General features: G+C 43.7%; 1 protein-coding gene and 1 long non-coding RNA gene across 4 annotated transcripts; one reads left to right on the top strand and one right to left on the bottom strand.

Annotated features, from left to right (window-relative positions):
• The first annotated feature begins 1,094 nt into the window (after positions 1-1,094).
• Positions 1,095-14,758, top strand: LOC109319944. The gene is made up of 3 exons (XR_002103679.1): positions 1,095-1,107; positions 10,522-10,525; positions 14,144-14,758. It is a non-coding gene; the product is annotated as an uncharacterized LOC109319944 (long non-coding RNA).
• On the bottom strand, positions 6,076-13,603 carry LOC109319943. Of its 3 annotated transcripts, XM_019549800.1 has the most exons (4): positions 13,401-13,603; positions 10,308-10,457; positions 9,393-9,619; positions 6,076-7,207 (listed from the first exon to the last, which is right to left on the bottom strand). In XM_019549800.1, exon 4 carries the CDS (start codon positions 7,158-7,160, stop codon positions 6,219-6,221), a length of 942 nt encoding a protein of 313 aa, XP_019405345.1. In that variant the 5' UTR covers positions 7,161-7,207; positions 9,393-9,619; positions 10,308-10,457; positions 13,401-13,603; the 3' UTR covers positions 6,076-6,218. The 3 variants fall into 3 exon arrangements, with proteins under 3 accessions (XP_019405345.1, XP_019405344.1, XP_019405343.1); XM_019549799.1 differs by lacking the exon at positions 9,393-9,619 and having other exon boundaries at positions 10,308-10,471; XM_019549798.1 differs by lacking the exon at positions 9,393-9,619.
• Positions 14,759-16,972: the final 2,214 nt, after the last annotated feature.

Raw genomic sequence — 16,972 nt, 5'->3', positions numbered from 1 at the left:
AGAATATCCTAGGCATATTCAAAGGAAAATTACTAATGCTTCTAAGCAATGTATGTGCCTTAGTGAGTAACAGTACTGTTATTGTGTCCCTTTTCTCCTCTCCTCCTGACTTTTTCTATTTATGAGTCTCACTTGTGCTGGAGTTAAAGTGTAAACTCTTTGGGGCAGGCACTGTGTTCACACTTGTTTTTGAAAGAGGCAGAACATATTTTTTGGGTGCTCAGAAGTAATGTTCAGGTTCTGTGTTTGCACAAAGGCTGTTTATTTATAATCAAGTTTGATATTTGAAGATGATAAATTAGTAAGCATGTATTAACTATCTATTCACAATTGATTTTGTGTGAATTACAACTCTCAGCTAGTCCACTGCAGGATCACCTGAAACCTACCAAATAGCTTCCCTGTCATTATACAAATGGACTCTGAAACCTTGTTTTAAAATTAATCCTCTTGTATTGAGAGGAATAGGGAGTGTGGTAAACAGTGGCATATTAAATGCTCGTGAACTATCCACTGTTTATAACCATAATTCTAGCCCCCTTTTCCCCCTCCAGTAGGACAGCAATGTTAAAAGGTGTTTATTCTTGTGTTGTATTCTCTATGTCTACCTAAAAACCAAGTTCCAGTCTTTAACTAGGACAAGTAAACATACCTTACATTAATATAGCACCTTTCATCCTAAACTGCTTTATGAACCCTATAGAGTTTCTATTTCTGGCACTAAAACACAACAACTCTGTAGCATCAACTTTGTGAGGGATCTCCTGTGTTTAAATAGTGCTTTCCAGAGAAAGTCAGATAAATTCTGTTTGAAAGCTAATGATCCTAAGTGAAAAATCTCACATCCAGAGTCGAGAGTGGACAAATTTAGGGCAAAATTGAATTTCCCAAATTAAAAAATGTGCTGGGATCCCAGACTTAACTTTCATGTCCTTAGGAGATGACATGAACTTCAGTAAGCAAGAGGAGATAAGATATGGGTTTACATTTTCACCAAAAGATTTATAGGTTTCAGTGCTAGAGAAAATGATTATGATCACCTCACTTGACCAGTCATATAACACAGGGCAAAGAACCTCAAGTAATTTCATTTAAGACCATAATTCTGTTTACGGCATAGCACATCTTCAAAAAGATATCCAGTCTTGTTTAAAGACTTCAACTGCTGGAAGATCTATTATATTGTCTGGTAAGTTTCCCAGTGCTTAGTAACCCTCGCTGTTAGAAATGGATGCCTCAACTCTAACCTAGCTTATCTAGATTCAGCTTTCAAATACTTGATTATGTTCTGATTTTTTATGCTATTTCAGAGAGCTATCTACTATCAAAAATCTTCCTCTCACCCAACCACAATCAACTTTCTTCTTAACTAAATTAATAAATAATTTAAACAATTTGTTTGAAAACACTTCCCAATTTGTCAGTATCCCTGACATGCACGTACCAAAATTAAATGTACTGTTCCAATAGAGTGGCCCTCTACATATGATTCACATGCAGAGGTTCAAATTCTCCTTTTATTTTTAGCTCTCCACATGGTGAACTTAAGTTCAGTTGGCTGTCTACCCTTTTCAGGGTTACTGCCCAAGATAGTCCCCGTAAGCAGGTTCAGTGCTATGATGCCAAGTCTGATGCCGCCTGGTGGTCAGCCCTACCTCCTATTCCTTCCAGCTTCTTAGCTTCCTCCTCTACCCCCTTTCGTCCCCCAACCCTCCGTCCACTTGCTACATCCTTGATATTGGTTGGTCTTATAATTTGGGAGGCTGTCATTAGTTACTGGCATGGCATAGCCTTTTAGGCTGGATCCATATGTGCAAGCACGTGCAGTTTGCACAAGCTTCTTTGCAGTGCCACAAGCTACATGTGTTGCACATTAAACTGTGCACGGCAATGTTAATTTGCAATGCCAAGGCAAATTTTGCTACCCAGATTTCCTGGTAGCAAAAAAAAACCACACCCCAAACCCTGAAAAAGAATCTCAAAACATGCCGAAGTTGCATTTTCTAGGATAAACATGGAGGTGAGGGAGCACAGAGACCCTGGGGTGCCTGCTCCCCCATCTCTGTGTGCTGCAGACCCCTGTGCTGAGCTGGCTGGAGAGCAGGGTGCCTCGAAAGAAGGAGCAGGCAGCCCAGCCATCTAGGCTGCCTGCTCCCCCTGTCTCCACATGCCGCTTCCCAGATGGCTGGGGCACAAGGTACCTTGATGCTGGGACTGCCTGCTGAGGCAACCTGTGCCCCAGGACAGTGTGGAGTGCTTCCATAACACCCAATTAGCAGTCCATATCTGGGACTCCCTCTTTATCCCCAGTTTGTCAAGTTTAGCCAGGGTGCTTAGTCACCACCCTTGTACTCTTCCACAGGCCTGCAGTTGGTCTCTAATCCTGTAGTATCCATCCTCCTAAGTACCCTTCAAATTATTGGCACAACACTGGCTTTTTCCAGTTCTCTGGGACTTTTCCAGTATTCAGTGCTGTACTAATAATTGGTGGTTTTGGTTCAGAAAGCTACTATGCCAATTCCTATTAATACTCTTACAAACATACTATCTAGCCCTGCTTATTTAAAAATATACTATTTAACATTGTCTTTAGCTGTTGATGGAAGATAAATGTTTCATTATCACTGGAAAACATCAGTGCATCACCTTGCTTCTTTCCAATTACAGAACAGATCTATTGAATAGTTTCTGCTTCATGACTGACAATAGGACTGCTTCTAATCTGGCATCAGAGCTGTATCATTGCTGGATTTCATTTGATTTAAAGAATGTATTTATATTATCATTAATCCTACTGGCTAAAGATCTTTCCTTAGTAACTTTTTCTTCCCTTCAAAGTTCTCTGTATTTCATGATTTTATTCATATATATCAATTCCTTATTTTTTCTACCTGTTATATATTGCTAATGGAATTCCCCATTAAAATAATGTACTTATAAGTCCATCCCTAAAATAATACAATTCACAGTAATCTTTAAGGGAATAATCTATTGTTAAATAAAGTCTAAGGATAAACGGACTCCCATTGACTTAAAATGAGCATTGGACCAGGCCCTGAAAGGGGAGAGTATCTCACATGCAACACAACATTGCTTGTAGTATGGATGCTTTCTTTGGAGGTTCTCCATTCAAGTATTAACACCATGCAGTACTGGCTCCCTTATGATGGTGCCACAGCTCAGGCTCTCAGCATTTTTTGCCACTTGCAGAACTTTCCAGTAGACCAAATCATGTGCTGCTCTAATTGTTTATTCGTATTAGAGTAGCACCAAGAAACCCAAATCATGGACCAGGAGCCCAAAAGTGTGTGAGGTACTATAAAAATGTAGAACAAAATGATAGCCCTTGATTCAAAAGATTTTGCTTGATATATCATTTAATTAAGTGATGTTCAACAGGAAATAGCAGAGAAACCTATTTATGTATATTACCATACCACAAAAAGAGGCAGAAATACTTTATTTTTGGTGCGAAAAATCTCTGTTCTATGCACTGCATCATACAGAAAAAAATCTTGAACCAAAATCCAGTAGTATATTCTACAACAGATTGTTTTCTCTATGAACTGGAAATAAATGGATTCTTTCTGTCTTTGCTCTACAACTAAGCTTTCAGGGGCTGAATTCCATATCCATGTGCTAAGGAGGTAGGTCCTTCACTGATGAAACCCGTGTGAGTTTTTTTGCTAAAGTGACCAGTGACCTTAGGATTCTGGCCAAGCTACTGTACATTTCATTTACTGGAGAATAACTAGATAAGTTGAAGATCACCAATGTTCAATGTAATTTGAAGTAAACTAAACTACAGAACAGAAAAAGATTCCTTCCTCGAGAGAAGATAATTAAACTAAGGGGGTAGGCAAAATATAAATTACCTTTACTACAGTCTGCCTTCACATCACAGATGCTACCAGTTGTCCTTTTGCTGTAAAATCTCTCAAGTATGTTACCTCTCAGCTCCATGTTCTTGGGGAACCCTGACATAGGATGCAGACTGTCTGACTCACAAAGAATCCCCCCTCTCCCCTCCTCTACCTAAACAGAAACTGATTAAGATACAGTGAGAGACGCACCTAAACCCCTCCAGATAAGGGTGACAAGAGTGAGACAACTACCCTAGGTCTCATTTGCATCCGAGATGGAACCAGATAGATGACCATTCATTTACCATTCATGAGAGATGGAGAACAGAAAGCCTGAAGCAGAGACTGCAATGAATTCTGGGATCAGAGCAGCAGGGGAGCACTGCATGATGGGAAATCTGTGCTCCAAATGCTAATCAACCCACACACCCAGCTCAAAACTTATCAGACCAGTTCTAATCTGGATTCACAAAGGACTTCCCTCCTCTCCCCTGCCCCACATACACCTCTAAGCAGAAGTAAAGTTTAATAGGCATCTCTGGCCATACATTCCCTGGTCCCACTATGGGAGGCCTATTTAAACTTAATAGGCTAAAACTCAGTTGTCGGGTCAGGGAATGCTGAGGCAGACACCGAGTCAGGGGGTATGGGCAACATTTGAACAATGGTAAAGGGTTTATCACAGCATCCCGCCTGTTGGAGCCCTGACCACAAGTGTTGTCATACTTTTCTCAGGATGACTGATGGAAGTCCTCCCCTCCCAAAGGTTTTGAACACTCCAGTAATTGCCTTAAGTCTGTTAAAAGACTATAGTAAGATCTGGAAAAGTCATGTTAAGCTGAGGCTTGTTCACAAGTAAAAATCCAAAACCCTGATGCTGCAAGCTATCTATTGTTTCTGAAGAAACCAGGAGATATCCCATCAGTATATCTACTATCCATAGGAATTTCAAGCTGGCTCCTAAGTATCTGGTTACTCCCTAACCTTATGTGTTTCCTGAGTATCAATCAGTTTCCTGAGATGTTCCAAACCAGATAACCCCTTGTCAATAGAAAAGACAATTTGATTTACACTATTGAGAATGCTTGAAAGAAGCTGAGCTGAGGGTATAAAAATCTGTAAAAAGCAGCAGTGTGTGTGCTGACACCACCCTCTCTCTTTTCGAGCAGCTGAAGGAGGCAAATCATCTCCCTTCAAGGATCGTACTGAGAACTTTAACCTGTCAGCTTTGCAACCTGAATGCCTTGGACTGGTGAGATCCCAGCTCTCTCTCTCTTTCCTCTTTTCTTGCTAGGCATAAATTTCTGAACTTGAACTGTAGTAGTTAAGCTGGAGCTAAGTTTCCCCAAATACTTAGTGAAACCAGGGTATACTGTGACTGTTTGTGTTTGTTTTTCCTTTGCATGCCTATTACTACTAGTGATATTATATATTGCATATACTTAGCAATAAATAACTTTTATAGTCAAACTGGTGTAACTGAGTATATTTTTCCTTCTCTACTTCTCCTTCCCCACTTGCTCTACAGCAATGCTTCTTTTACCTAAGCTAAAGATCCCTGTGAAGCCCAAAAAAATACTGTGGGGTCTGCTCATCAAGAGGCTAAAAGATTGGGACGTGCTGAGTTTGAAACACATAAGGGGATCAGCTTGTACAGGCTAATTGACCCAGTTTGACTCAGACGTGTCCTAATGAACTACATGCTTGCCCATGAGGGTGTCATCTGGACACCCAGCCGGATTCAGAGGTATTCTGTTAAACTGTGTGCCTGTGTCTGACTGTAGTTTATTGTTGCTCCAATGAACTGATTCTTGGCATATGAGGGTGTCAGCCTGTCCATGCTGATCAACCCGGCCAGGTCAGGCGTGTCACGTTAATCTGTGTGTTTTTGTGTGTATGACTGATTTGATGACTGGAGGAACCCAGCCCCATTGAAACTGAGTCCTGCAAGATAGCTCCACTGGGGGCGAGGGCTTGCAGAACAGAGAGATACAGCTCCGTGTAGAAACACAAGTAACACAAGCAGCACATTAATAGAATTACCAAGACCCTAGAAACGTATCCCAAATAAATGAGCGCACCCCAAAGTAATGGGCAAATCTGGTAACAAATATTAATTTAATAACTGAGTTGTTGCTATTAGCAAATTTTTTTTCTTTCTGTATTACTTTGCCATCAGAATTGCATTCCTTTGTATCCTGTATTTTGTTGCCTCTTGACCACTACTTTACTTCTAAAGAATTCAGAGTCAATTAAATTCAAAGTCAGTTGGATAGAAATCTATATTCCAGTGTATCAGATAAATTACCATGGATTACAAAATAGCCAATGCAATGTAAGTAATTTTTTTTTCTTTCAACATCCCAGAAGCTGATGGCCGCTGTGGATGCAGTAGTTAGTTTGCCAGAAATTCATTATAGCCTTTGCTAGTGCTTTACTAAATTTTGGACTCTCTTTGATGTCCCTTACCCACTGAGGCAGCTCAATCTGAATGGCATCAACAGTCCCAGAGTATCGAGAGCCAAAAGTTTTTGTTATGTAACCACCACTATAATAATTCCCATTTTTTGGACTAGGATTGGTTGGAGAAGGAACACAAACATACATTTTGTTCTGATCTTCAATAAATTTACCCAGGCTTCTATGTCCTCTAAGCAATGATTCAAAAGTGACATTGCCCAGCTGGTTGGCAAGATATTGAATAGAAGAGTCTGATGCAGAAAATAGCCCTGAATTGAGTGATGCTTTTGAAATGGTGTAGCCTAATTCTATCCATTGTTCAGGGTGTGCTTGACCATGGATATCCACAATAAGACCTTCTGTCATGTGCAGTTTTGCAGACCTCATAAACCCCATGTAGTCTTCCCAGGCCTCTTCTGCTTGGGGAATTCCAAAGGTAGCTTCTTCCTTTGCTCTGTTAGCATCCATCTTGAATCTCTGGAGATGATTTATAACCACATGAGGGAAGAAGCCTTTAGTAATCTTTCTGATTTCTTCAGCAAGAGTCTGACCTACCTCTATGACATGCCTGTCTTGATTTGTAGCCACCTTGCACTTTTGAAAGTCTTGAATGGTTCCTGGAGGACAGTCATGAGAGAAGATACAAGAGGAACTGTTTGCATTCCAACAACCAGCATCTCTATCAGGGATGTCTTCAGGTTCCATTGCTCCACCATGTGGAACAGAAATAATTATGTTCATGTTGCCCAGCTGGTATTCTGTGTAATTGTTGTGGCCATAGATGGTTCCTATAGGTTTCAGGAACAAATATAAAATGTAAATGAAGAATAACCACATCTTTTCACAGAGGGCAGGAAAGTAAGTTATGCCCAGTCTATCAGCACCTAAACAAAAGCAAAAGGCAGATAGTAATAACATTTACAACTGGAATACATTATCTGGTGTTTTATCATGGGGCAGAAAGTACTGCTTGAAAAACTGTAGTGAGAGATTAACCATTTGTAGTCTAACTGCCTTCGCTGCAAAGTGGTGAGTACACCAATATATGAGAGAAAAGAACAGATGGACTTATGGAGTGTTGCCAGATAGACGTAATGTGGCCTCATATTTCACCCACTTTCACAGAAGACTCACCAAATGCTGGGTGGCTCTGCCACATACTCAGAGTGTGGTGGGAAGCAGTGGAAAATGGGAGGACAATAGACCTCCCTCCTCTTTTCCAGGTCCCACCCCCAAAAACACAGAAAGCCAATACTCAATAGAGCTGGAGAAATATGTATAATGATTTTTCCCCCAACAGAACTTTGCCTATTGTCCCACCTAAAACATTAGGATGATTGGATCAATTCTATAAAGTTTCAAAATCATTCAGTGAAATTTGGAATCAAGTTGTGTTGGGGTTGTTTTGTTTTTTTTTTTTTGCTATTTGTGGGTTTGCAGGCACTGAAACTTTGTTCAAAGTTCATAGTTCAAAGTCCCTTTGTTCAAAGTTACATAACTGTGAACGTTGAAAAAGCTGCTAAAAAGTCCTTTTCTACCTCAGAGCAAAATGTTAAAGGGTAAAAAGATTAGTGCTAGGAGCCAGGAGATAAGGTCTGGTCCTACTTCTGCTGCAGACTGACCGTAATAATAACAACCATTCATGCCTTTAGAAGCCATTTTCATTTGGTACAAACGACCATGAATGTGGCATTACATATGAACAGGGGTGGATCCAAAAGGGGTGCAGTTCCTGCTTCATGGCCTTTCTTTCAGGCCGTGCAGCAGGAACAGAAGCCAGGGATTTATTTTTAAGCCCCTTAATCAGATAACAAGTCCACACCTCCCAGCATCCTTTCCCTCTGTGTTCAGCAACATATTCTGTCCAGGGACTTCTTGGACAGCAGCAGTGGCAAGTCCTCCTCCCTGCCCATTCCCTTGTAGGGGTTCCCCACGAGTGTGGGGGTAGACTCAGAGAAGGCAACCTTCCCATTGCCACTGCTGCTGTCTCCGGCTAAGCCCAGCTCCCCATGGACCGGCCTGGACCAGGCAGGAGCAGCTCTGGAGTTCACCCCACCTCTGGAGCAGCTGGAGACAGTGGCAGTACTGGGCTAAGGGGATGAATGGGAAGGGAGAGGACATGCCACTGAGCATGGGGGGCAAAGGAGGGGATGCCAAGAGCAGGTGGGAAGATTCTTACCTGATTTCGAGTCTTTAAAAAGTCCACAGCTGCTGTGGCATAGTCTGCCTGCCTCAGTGGAGCCGGGGAAAGCTGGGAGAGGGGGTGTAGTCACCCCTGAAATTCTGATCACTGCTTTCTCACCCCCTTTTCCAAATCCTGGATCAGCTCATGCTTGTGAATACTGGTTGGCCAGTGCACTTTATATTTCCATTTTAAGAAACTAATACATTTTAAAGACCTCAGTAAACCTTCCTATATTTTACATAGCTGTAATTCACATTGCAGATACTGATACTTACAGTGCTTTCTAGCTTGGAACCATTATCAACACTTCAGCTAAATCAGAATCCAGAATACTAGTCCTCGCAGAAATGAGTCAATTAAAAGAAAAGTAATGTAGCTGGCTTGGCTACCATCTGCTTCCACAAGTGCAGGGTAACAAAACCCAGCAGCACCCCCATGGGTGCATGCAGAAAGACAAGTGGGGGAAGCCTGCTGTGCTGCATGTTCTGTTTCCCTTGCAGAGTGCTTCCATAAGCACACTGGAGAGACTATGGGGTGGTGGCAGAGTTGGGAAGATAGGCAGCTTGCCACTCTCCTCTTCCTGCCTCTGGAGGGTGATATATTGCTGCTGATCCAGTCAAAGATGTCCCTATCACTGAAACATGTCTTCCAGAATTTGACAAAGCAGTAGCCTGCAAGTGGAGGATACCATCCATACCCTCTGTAGGTGTCGTGCTGTCACTGAGACAAGACGGGGGCACAGGAGCTCCACTCGGACTGCTCTAACCTGCAGCAGGTCTTCTAAGAACCACTCTCCTGCTCTTGGGGGATTGGGGACTGTTGGAGAAGCCATCTCCTGCTATCCCATAGCAACCTTTCCCATGGAAAAAAATGAACAAACTAACCTAGCTGCAGAAAGTATTTGCCTTGGACAGAATCTGACCCAGGGATATAGGCAAAGTATCAGCAGCAACACCAAGGACATCACCTTCCCCTAAAGGATTCAGATTTCCTTAGGGAGACTCAGGTTTACAGCTCTTAACTAGTGACACAGCTGGTCATTCCCCACCAACTGCTAAGCTGTTTATTTGTTATCTGAGGCAGCTGGCATTTCTTTTGCAATTTCCTGTTACTGAAAAGAGAGTCAAACTTATTAAAATGCCACCTTTCCCACTGGAAACTCATGTTTTAAAGATATTCACAATCAGAGCCATATGTAACTCTCAGAACAAAACCTGCAAATGTGAGAATGACCCAGAAAAAGCTCAGACTTGGGCTCAGGTTGTGGAGGTTTACAAACATCTTGGTGAGCTTAGGCTGATTTACGGCTTTGTCCAAAAAGCATATAGTGAGGGCAGAATTAGGCTCTAAGATCCCCTGATTAACACAAGGCAGGAAAATATCCTACAGCCCACGCTAGTAAAAAGGCTTTCTTTTTTGCACAGGGAACACTAAGCCCAACATGATGGCTTTTCTGAAAAGAGGGGGCAACTGCACCAGGTATGAGGCCTCAGGATAGGGAAAGTGAGACTGATTCTCTCAGTTATTTATTTAAGGAGTGATCCTACATGCAAAACTCCCATTAACTCCACTGGAAATTTTATACCAACGTGCCAAGTGCAGGACTTACACCTCAAGCTTCATGCTTATAAGGGAAATGTCAGGCTGTAACTAGTTTCAGTTTTAGAGTTTAGCGTAAACACTTTAAACTCCACTATTTTAAACACTAAAGGAATACTATTTCTAAACATCCAACTATACAAATCCCCTATTATTTTAACCTAGACAATAGCTAAAACACTAAATTAAGGACTACTGACCTGCAAAGAATAATAAGCAGGACTACCTGTGTCTCCGGTCTCGGTCTCTTCTGTTTGGTATCGCTTCTGAAGAGTGCCTCTGCTTCCTAGTTTAGAGTTATTTTGGTTTTTTAGCCTCCCTCTAGAGGCCAGTATGAACCAAGCAGCCAGCTGAAAGAGAAAGTCTATATGCCATCATACATGGAATTTAACAAAAAAGAATTAGAAGACAGAGAAAGGTGTAACAGTATATGACCAGCTCGGCATCCTTTTGTACTCAGTCATGCTGTGCACTCCTATATCCTACCACAAGCACTACGCCAATACCAAAAATATGATCTCAGGCTACCTCAAGACATCAATAATGGAGGCAGAACTTTTGACTATCAGTATTTGGACCCTTGCTCCAAGCTAGTCTAATGGTATTTGTGATTGTCCTCTTTTGCTTTTTGTCCAGCTAGCAAAGTTGAGTCTATAACATTGTTTTCTCTGAGGTATTTTCATGAAAATAATCCTAATGCCTTTTTCTTTCTTCAAAAGTGTGTGCGTGCGTGTGCATGTGTTGGGGGGGATAGAATGGATATGGTCTGGTCACTCATTTCTCCCTAGCCGTGTGTGACAGGCTCACGACCACTGCACCAGCAGATGGGCATGCCCCACCTCCTGGGCTATGTCTCACCTGGGTCTATTTGCCTGCCACAAAAAAAAATATCATAACATAACAATAATTTGACTAAAATAGGTCAGATGGTATGGTGGGCATGGCAGCAATGCTCCTGTGCCAAGTGCTTTTCTTCAGCATGTGGGGTATGTCGGTGCCTGGTGCACTCTTCTCCCACAGATTCTTATGTCAGTGATGCCCCTCGCTGGGCATGCTTTCTGGCCTGAGTCCCACCCAGCCAGGTACTATCATGTCTCAAGGTGCATCTCTCTGCACCTGCATGATGCTCACAATTCTTCCAGTCCCCTGCGGTAGGCTCCAGCAGTGCCCACTGGGCTGCTCTCTCCCAGCCCAAACTGACCTGTGTATTCTTGTGTGGGTTATCGCAGGTACCAGAGAATGGTATTGGGTCTGGGCCGCTCAACTCGCCAGCTGCAGCGATCAACCTGGCACCTGCTGGAGTCCCCAGTGCTGCCTGGGTGGTCCTGACATCCAAACTTTTTTGGGGAACTTTAACTCCTGGGAGAGCTACCAGATCCCTGCTGGCTCTGTGGCATGAGTCTAGGTCCTTCCTGGGTGCTCCAGTGGTGAGATGAATATGTGCTGCCCCTCTGGGCATGCTGGCCTTGCAGGGCTGTGCTGGGTCCCTTCCAGCCACAGGGAGAGTGTTTGGCTCCACTGCCAGTGCTTCCACTTGTCTCTTCCTTGGCTCTTCTTCTGGGCTTCCTTTAAGCCCAAAGCCTTCTCGCACCTGGCCAACTGGCAGAGCTCCTTCCAGCTGTATTGTGCTGATCGGCTCACCCACAGACCAGTAACATGGAAACCACCACTGCGGTAACTAGGTCTGGAGCTTGTCACACAGTGAACAACATTTTATTTAACTCAGAATTGTTCTCTGTTATAACTGAAGGAGAAAAGGAACTGGAAATAACTAGAGATGGTTGGATGAAAGGACCTCTAAGAAGGAGACAAACTTTTAATGAAGGTGGGATTAAAGTGTGTGGAGGAAAATCTCTTCAGAAACCATCACAAGGAGAAGAGGAGGTGGATCTCTAGTGTACAAGTGATCTCCGATAGGCAGAGGAACATTAGAACAAAAGTGGAAATGGACAAGACTAACAGTGAGATATGAACAAAACTAAGACTACAGAATTGGAACAAATCCTGCTCACCACACTGAAAGTCTCTCTGACTTAAATGTATGCGACAAATGAGATCTGACCTATGGGTATTAGGAAGAGATGGGGCTGCTCCTGAATGGAGATTTTAATATGAATGCATCTGAAATTCCCAGTGACATCAGATAGAGTCTTTGGTGCTCAGCACTTCTGAGGATTAATTTCACCATTTGTTCCTCTTGAGCAAGACCTGCTTGAGATGACTAGGCCTGATGTCAGTTCAGTTCTAAAGATATTTGTGATTGTGCTGCACAATTTCCTGGAGTTATTTTGAGAATATTGATATATCTGTGACCTTGAGGTGTGGATTCCTTTTTAAAGAGGGCACATCATTTATTGCAGAAGGGACATGGCTCTTGTACTTCAAAGCCAGGTTCTTCTGACAATAGATTGACACATTTTCTTACTATGAATTAATTCACATTTTTTTTATTGGTGAAGATATAGCAAGAGCTACTCATGTCCTTACCAATTACCTATGGTACTTGAGATGTAGTGTCTGTCACTCTTGGTATTTTCTCAGGAAGCACAAAGACAAGAGCCAAATAAAACTTAACTACGTTTGACAATGCATTTCTCCTCACTACTTCCTTTGTATATTTTCCTCTAGATAGCTATCAAGGGCTTTGCTACACATTAATTTTAGGTGGCTTAAGGACCTCTTAACCCCTGAACTGTCGATACATTTAAATCATGTAAACTAGATTTAATTACTCTTTAGGCATCTTAAAGTTACACCCATTCAGGGAAGGTGTAACTCTGATCTGTGTATCCCAGCTCATGTTCCATGAATATGTGACCATTCCCCAGAGAACAGCCTCCCAAGTTTTAGTCCTCCAGCATCCCAGAATTCAATGTCCCCTCCTCCTTCCACCCTCCTGTTCTGTGTGGATAACTCACAGCTATAGCTCCTAGTCAGGCCCCTGCTCGCCAACCTTCTAGTGGCAAGTCACAGCTGTGAACCTCAGGGACAGTGAGAGAAGGTTTTTAGGCTGAGCGTGTGTACCTACTTTAAACTTAAGCTAACACTAACACTGATCAACATTTGAGAAGGTTAACATGTCATGTGTAACAAGGCCCTAAATGTCAACCAGGTCTCTACCCATTCTCCACTTTTATGCACAAAACCACATGCTTTATTTGTAAAGATACCTTGTCAGGGATGTGACAGGCCCTCACCCCGCCACCTTGGGGGTGGACTGCCCCTGAGCCTACTCACCCATCACTACTTTGGGTGTTATATGTACCTCTGTAATGTTGCTCAGTGGTTCTTACAGTCTCAGGAGCACCCTCCTTGGTGCATCTTCTGTTTGGCTCCTCCTCCCTTATGTCTCACCCCTTTCCATTTGGGTGTTATCATCATAAATCCCAGGCTGCTCCTTGATGTTGCTGCAGGTGGTCTGATGCACCAATGGGATGATACTTCAGTGTCACAGGAGCTTGCTGTGACCCATTACACTTAGAGAACAAATGCTAACACAAAAAAAACCCCAACATTACTCAGTGTGGCTCAAACTAAGTGTTGGGCAGAGCTCCGTTCCTGGCCACCAGACCATTTTTTACCACGCAACCACTGGGCCATCCTCCAGTCAAGGGCTGGCTCTCTGGCTGAGGAGCAGCAGCTGTGCTGGTTGTAGTCCAACCACCAAGACTGCCGCACTAAGGTAAGTTGGGTGGGGGCCTGCCACAAGGGAAAATCTGTTTAAAAATTAAGACATTCAGACAGACCTTTTGAATAGGTAGATTCTGCAATACACATCCAAGTCTTGGCATTTTCACTCACAGAAACACATTGGACTCACTGGACCTTGCCAATACAACTGCTATCACTTCTGCATGCAGGCAGGAGATGGATTTCCCCAAGAATGCCTGTATGCAATACTTGTCCAAATGTCTTATTCCAAATTATTGATGCAAGTACACATACATATAATTTTGCACATAGAGAAGTGGAAGCTGGCTACTGATAATGCATATATGCAGAATGTGGTAAAGAGAAAAATACTCTGAGACTCTAGTTCAAAATCAAAACTTTCATTAGCTCCATGGCAACTGCACTAAAAAGGACTAGGAGGTTTCATCTGGGCACTACATCTCTACTTCAACATTGACAACTGTACTGTTAAAGGACATTATATTCTTAATCATATAAGTCCACATAGTTTTAGAGAGTTATAGTGAATCCATTCTGGGCTATATGTCAGAGTTTGCAAACCACGAAGATGCACATTCAACAACCAGCCAGTACTGCATATGCTTATCTTACACAGTCACTTACTAATGAGAATCATGAAGAAAGATTTTATATCAAGGTAAATGGCTATTTTTTCAAAATATTTTTATTCCATTGTTATGCTGTGGGCACCTGTAAAAGTTGCTCTTTTTCTTGATTTTTAGTATACCCATAAAAAGAATGAGTTTGCAGGTATGTTGTACTGTACTGAGGATGTATGAGGTTCTTAAATGAACCTGTTAGAGACAACAGCTCATTTCAAATGGATGACTATGAACAAGAAATGATTTCTGGAGCTATCTGGATTCTTCTTGGCTATTTAAACAGCACCTTACAAAAAGGTTACTTGGGTTTCTGTGGCTGTTGGTCTAATCCATATCTTTTCAATTGTACAAAGATTCATGACATGAATCAAAAGATTCATGACGTGACAGGGATAATCCAGGCCGTGATCCAGCCCACCGATTACTACCTCATGGTCCTAATCCATGTGGGTACTAATGATGCAGCCAGGAGAAGCTCTGATCACCTGATGGTGGAGTACCATGCTCTGGGGGGCGTGCTGCAGGAGGTAGGTGCATAGGTGGTTTTCTCTTCTGTTCTATCAGTGAGCGGACGTGGTATACGGCATGAGATGTGCAACACAGAGACCAGCTGGTGGCTTTGGGAATGGTGTCTTGAGGTGGGCTTTGGCTTCCTTGACAACAACCCACACATCACGATGAGAGACATGCTCAGGTGGGATGGGCTCCACCTTTCCCCTAAAGGTAAGCATGTGTTCTTTTCTAGGTTGGCAGATCTCCTCCGGTGGGCTTTAAATTAGGCTCATTGGGGGACGGGGAAGACAAGAGTGGAGGAAGGCTTGGACCGCTAAACAAAGCAGCACCCACAAGTATAGCCCGGCCTAGACCAACAAGCAGAACATATACACAGGTAAGCAACAGGGGCCAGGGCAATGCTGTGATTAGGCGGCCAGTGCACACATCCACAGGAGGCCTCAAATGCCTCTACACAAATGCTCGTAGTATGGGAAACAAGCAGGAGGAACTTACCATCCTGCTAGCTGACACCAACCCAGACATAGTGGGGTTCACTAAAATGTGGTGGGACCCAACGCATGACTAGGCAGTGATTATCAAGGGCTATAGGCTGTACAGGAGGGACAGGACAGGGAGGAAAGGCAGGGGTGTGGCACTCTACATTAAGGAGGAATACACATCCTTATCAGGTAGCACCGAGTCAGAGGAGGGGCACACTGAAGTGCTCTGGGTTAGAATACAAGGCAGTTGAGGGAAAACAGACTTAACAGTGGGGGTCTACTAAAGACCACCCAACCAAGGGAAGAGCTAGACCAGGAATTCTTAAGTCAGCTCACAGAGGTAGTTTGGTGAAAGGACGTGGTCATCATGGGTGACCTGAACTTTCCAGACTCTGCTGGGAAGAGCAGTCAGCCAGGTCTGATGGCTCACATAGGTTTCTAGCCCAAATGCAGGACCTCCATGGGCAGAGCCCCACCAGGGCAGAAGACTTGTTGGACCTGGTGCTGACCATGGGTGATGCCCTGGGGAGGGGGCTGTGGGGGCTGTGGGGACTTGATCACCTGGGTGACAGTGATCATTGCCTGCTGGAATTCACCATCCAGCTCAAGGTGGCAAAGGCCTGCAGCAAGGCAGCAGCCCTAGATTTCAGGAGGGCAGGCTTTGATGAGCTAAGGTGAATAGTTGGGGAAGCACTGGGGTCCCGGAGGGGAGGGGAGCCAGGTGTCTAAGAAGAGTGGTTGCTGCTTAAGGAGACAATCCTCCAAGCCCAAAGGGAGATAATCCCAACACAGATCAAAGGGAGCAGGAGGTCACAAAAGCCCCCATGGCTCCCCAAAAGCATCAAGGAATGTCTTCTAGTTAAAAGGAAGGCGTACACCCAATGGAAGGCAGGAGCCATCACCAGGGAGTATTATACTGCGGTTGCTCGGGGATGCAGGGGGGCAGTCAGGAAGGCCAAAGAGATGGAACTGGGACTAGCTACTCAGATCAAGGACAACAAGAAGTCCTTTTTTAAATACATAGGGGGCAAAAAGAAGGTACTGGGTAAGGTGGGCCCCTGCAAGATATGCTAGGAAATTTGGTTGTCACACCAGACAACAAAGCTAACCTATTTAATGATTTCTTTGCCTCCATTTTTCTGAGCAAGGACCAGATCAATGTCCCCACTGGGCCCCCCTCAGGCCCCAGGGGAGGCGCACCTAGGCCATGGGTCAGGGAGGATTTAGTCAGGGAACTTCTGGACCTGATGTATTTAAATCAGCTGGTCCAGACGATCTCCACCCCAGAGTGCTGAGGGAATTTGCTGAGGTCATTGCGGGACCCCTGGCACGAATGCTCATGTTGCTCTGATGTGATGCCAGAGGACTAGAAGAGGGCCAATGTGGTTTCCATTTTCAAAAAAGGGAGGAAGGAGGACCCAGGGAACTATAGGCCAGTTAGTCTTACCTTGATCCTGGGTAAGCTTTTCGAGAGAATTATTCTGGCACATGTCCACGAGGGACCAGCAGGGGAGATTATGCTTAGGGGCAACCAACACGGGTTCATTAGAGGCAGGTCGTGTCAGACCAACCTGG

This window comes from Crocodylus porosus, unplaced genomic scaffold (genome assembly GCF_001723895.1).
Source record: "Crocodylus porosus isolate Cpor-Errol unplaced genomic scaffold, CroPor_comp1, whole genome shotgun sequence".
Taxonomy (NCBI): Eukaryota; Metazoa; Chordata; order Crocodylia; family Crocodylidae; genus Crocodylus; species Crocodylus porosus.
Note: the sequence above shows the minus strand (reverse complement) of the source record. Positions and strands in the feature narration are given on the sequence as shown.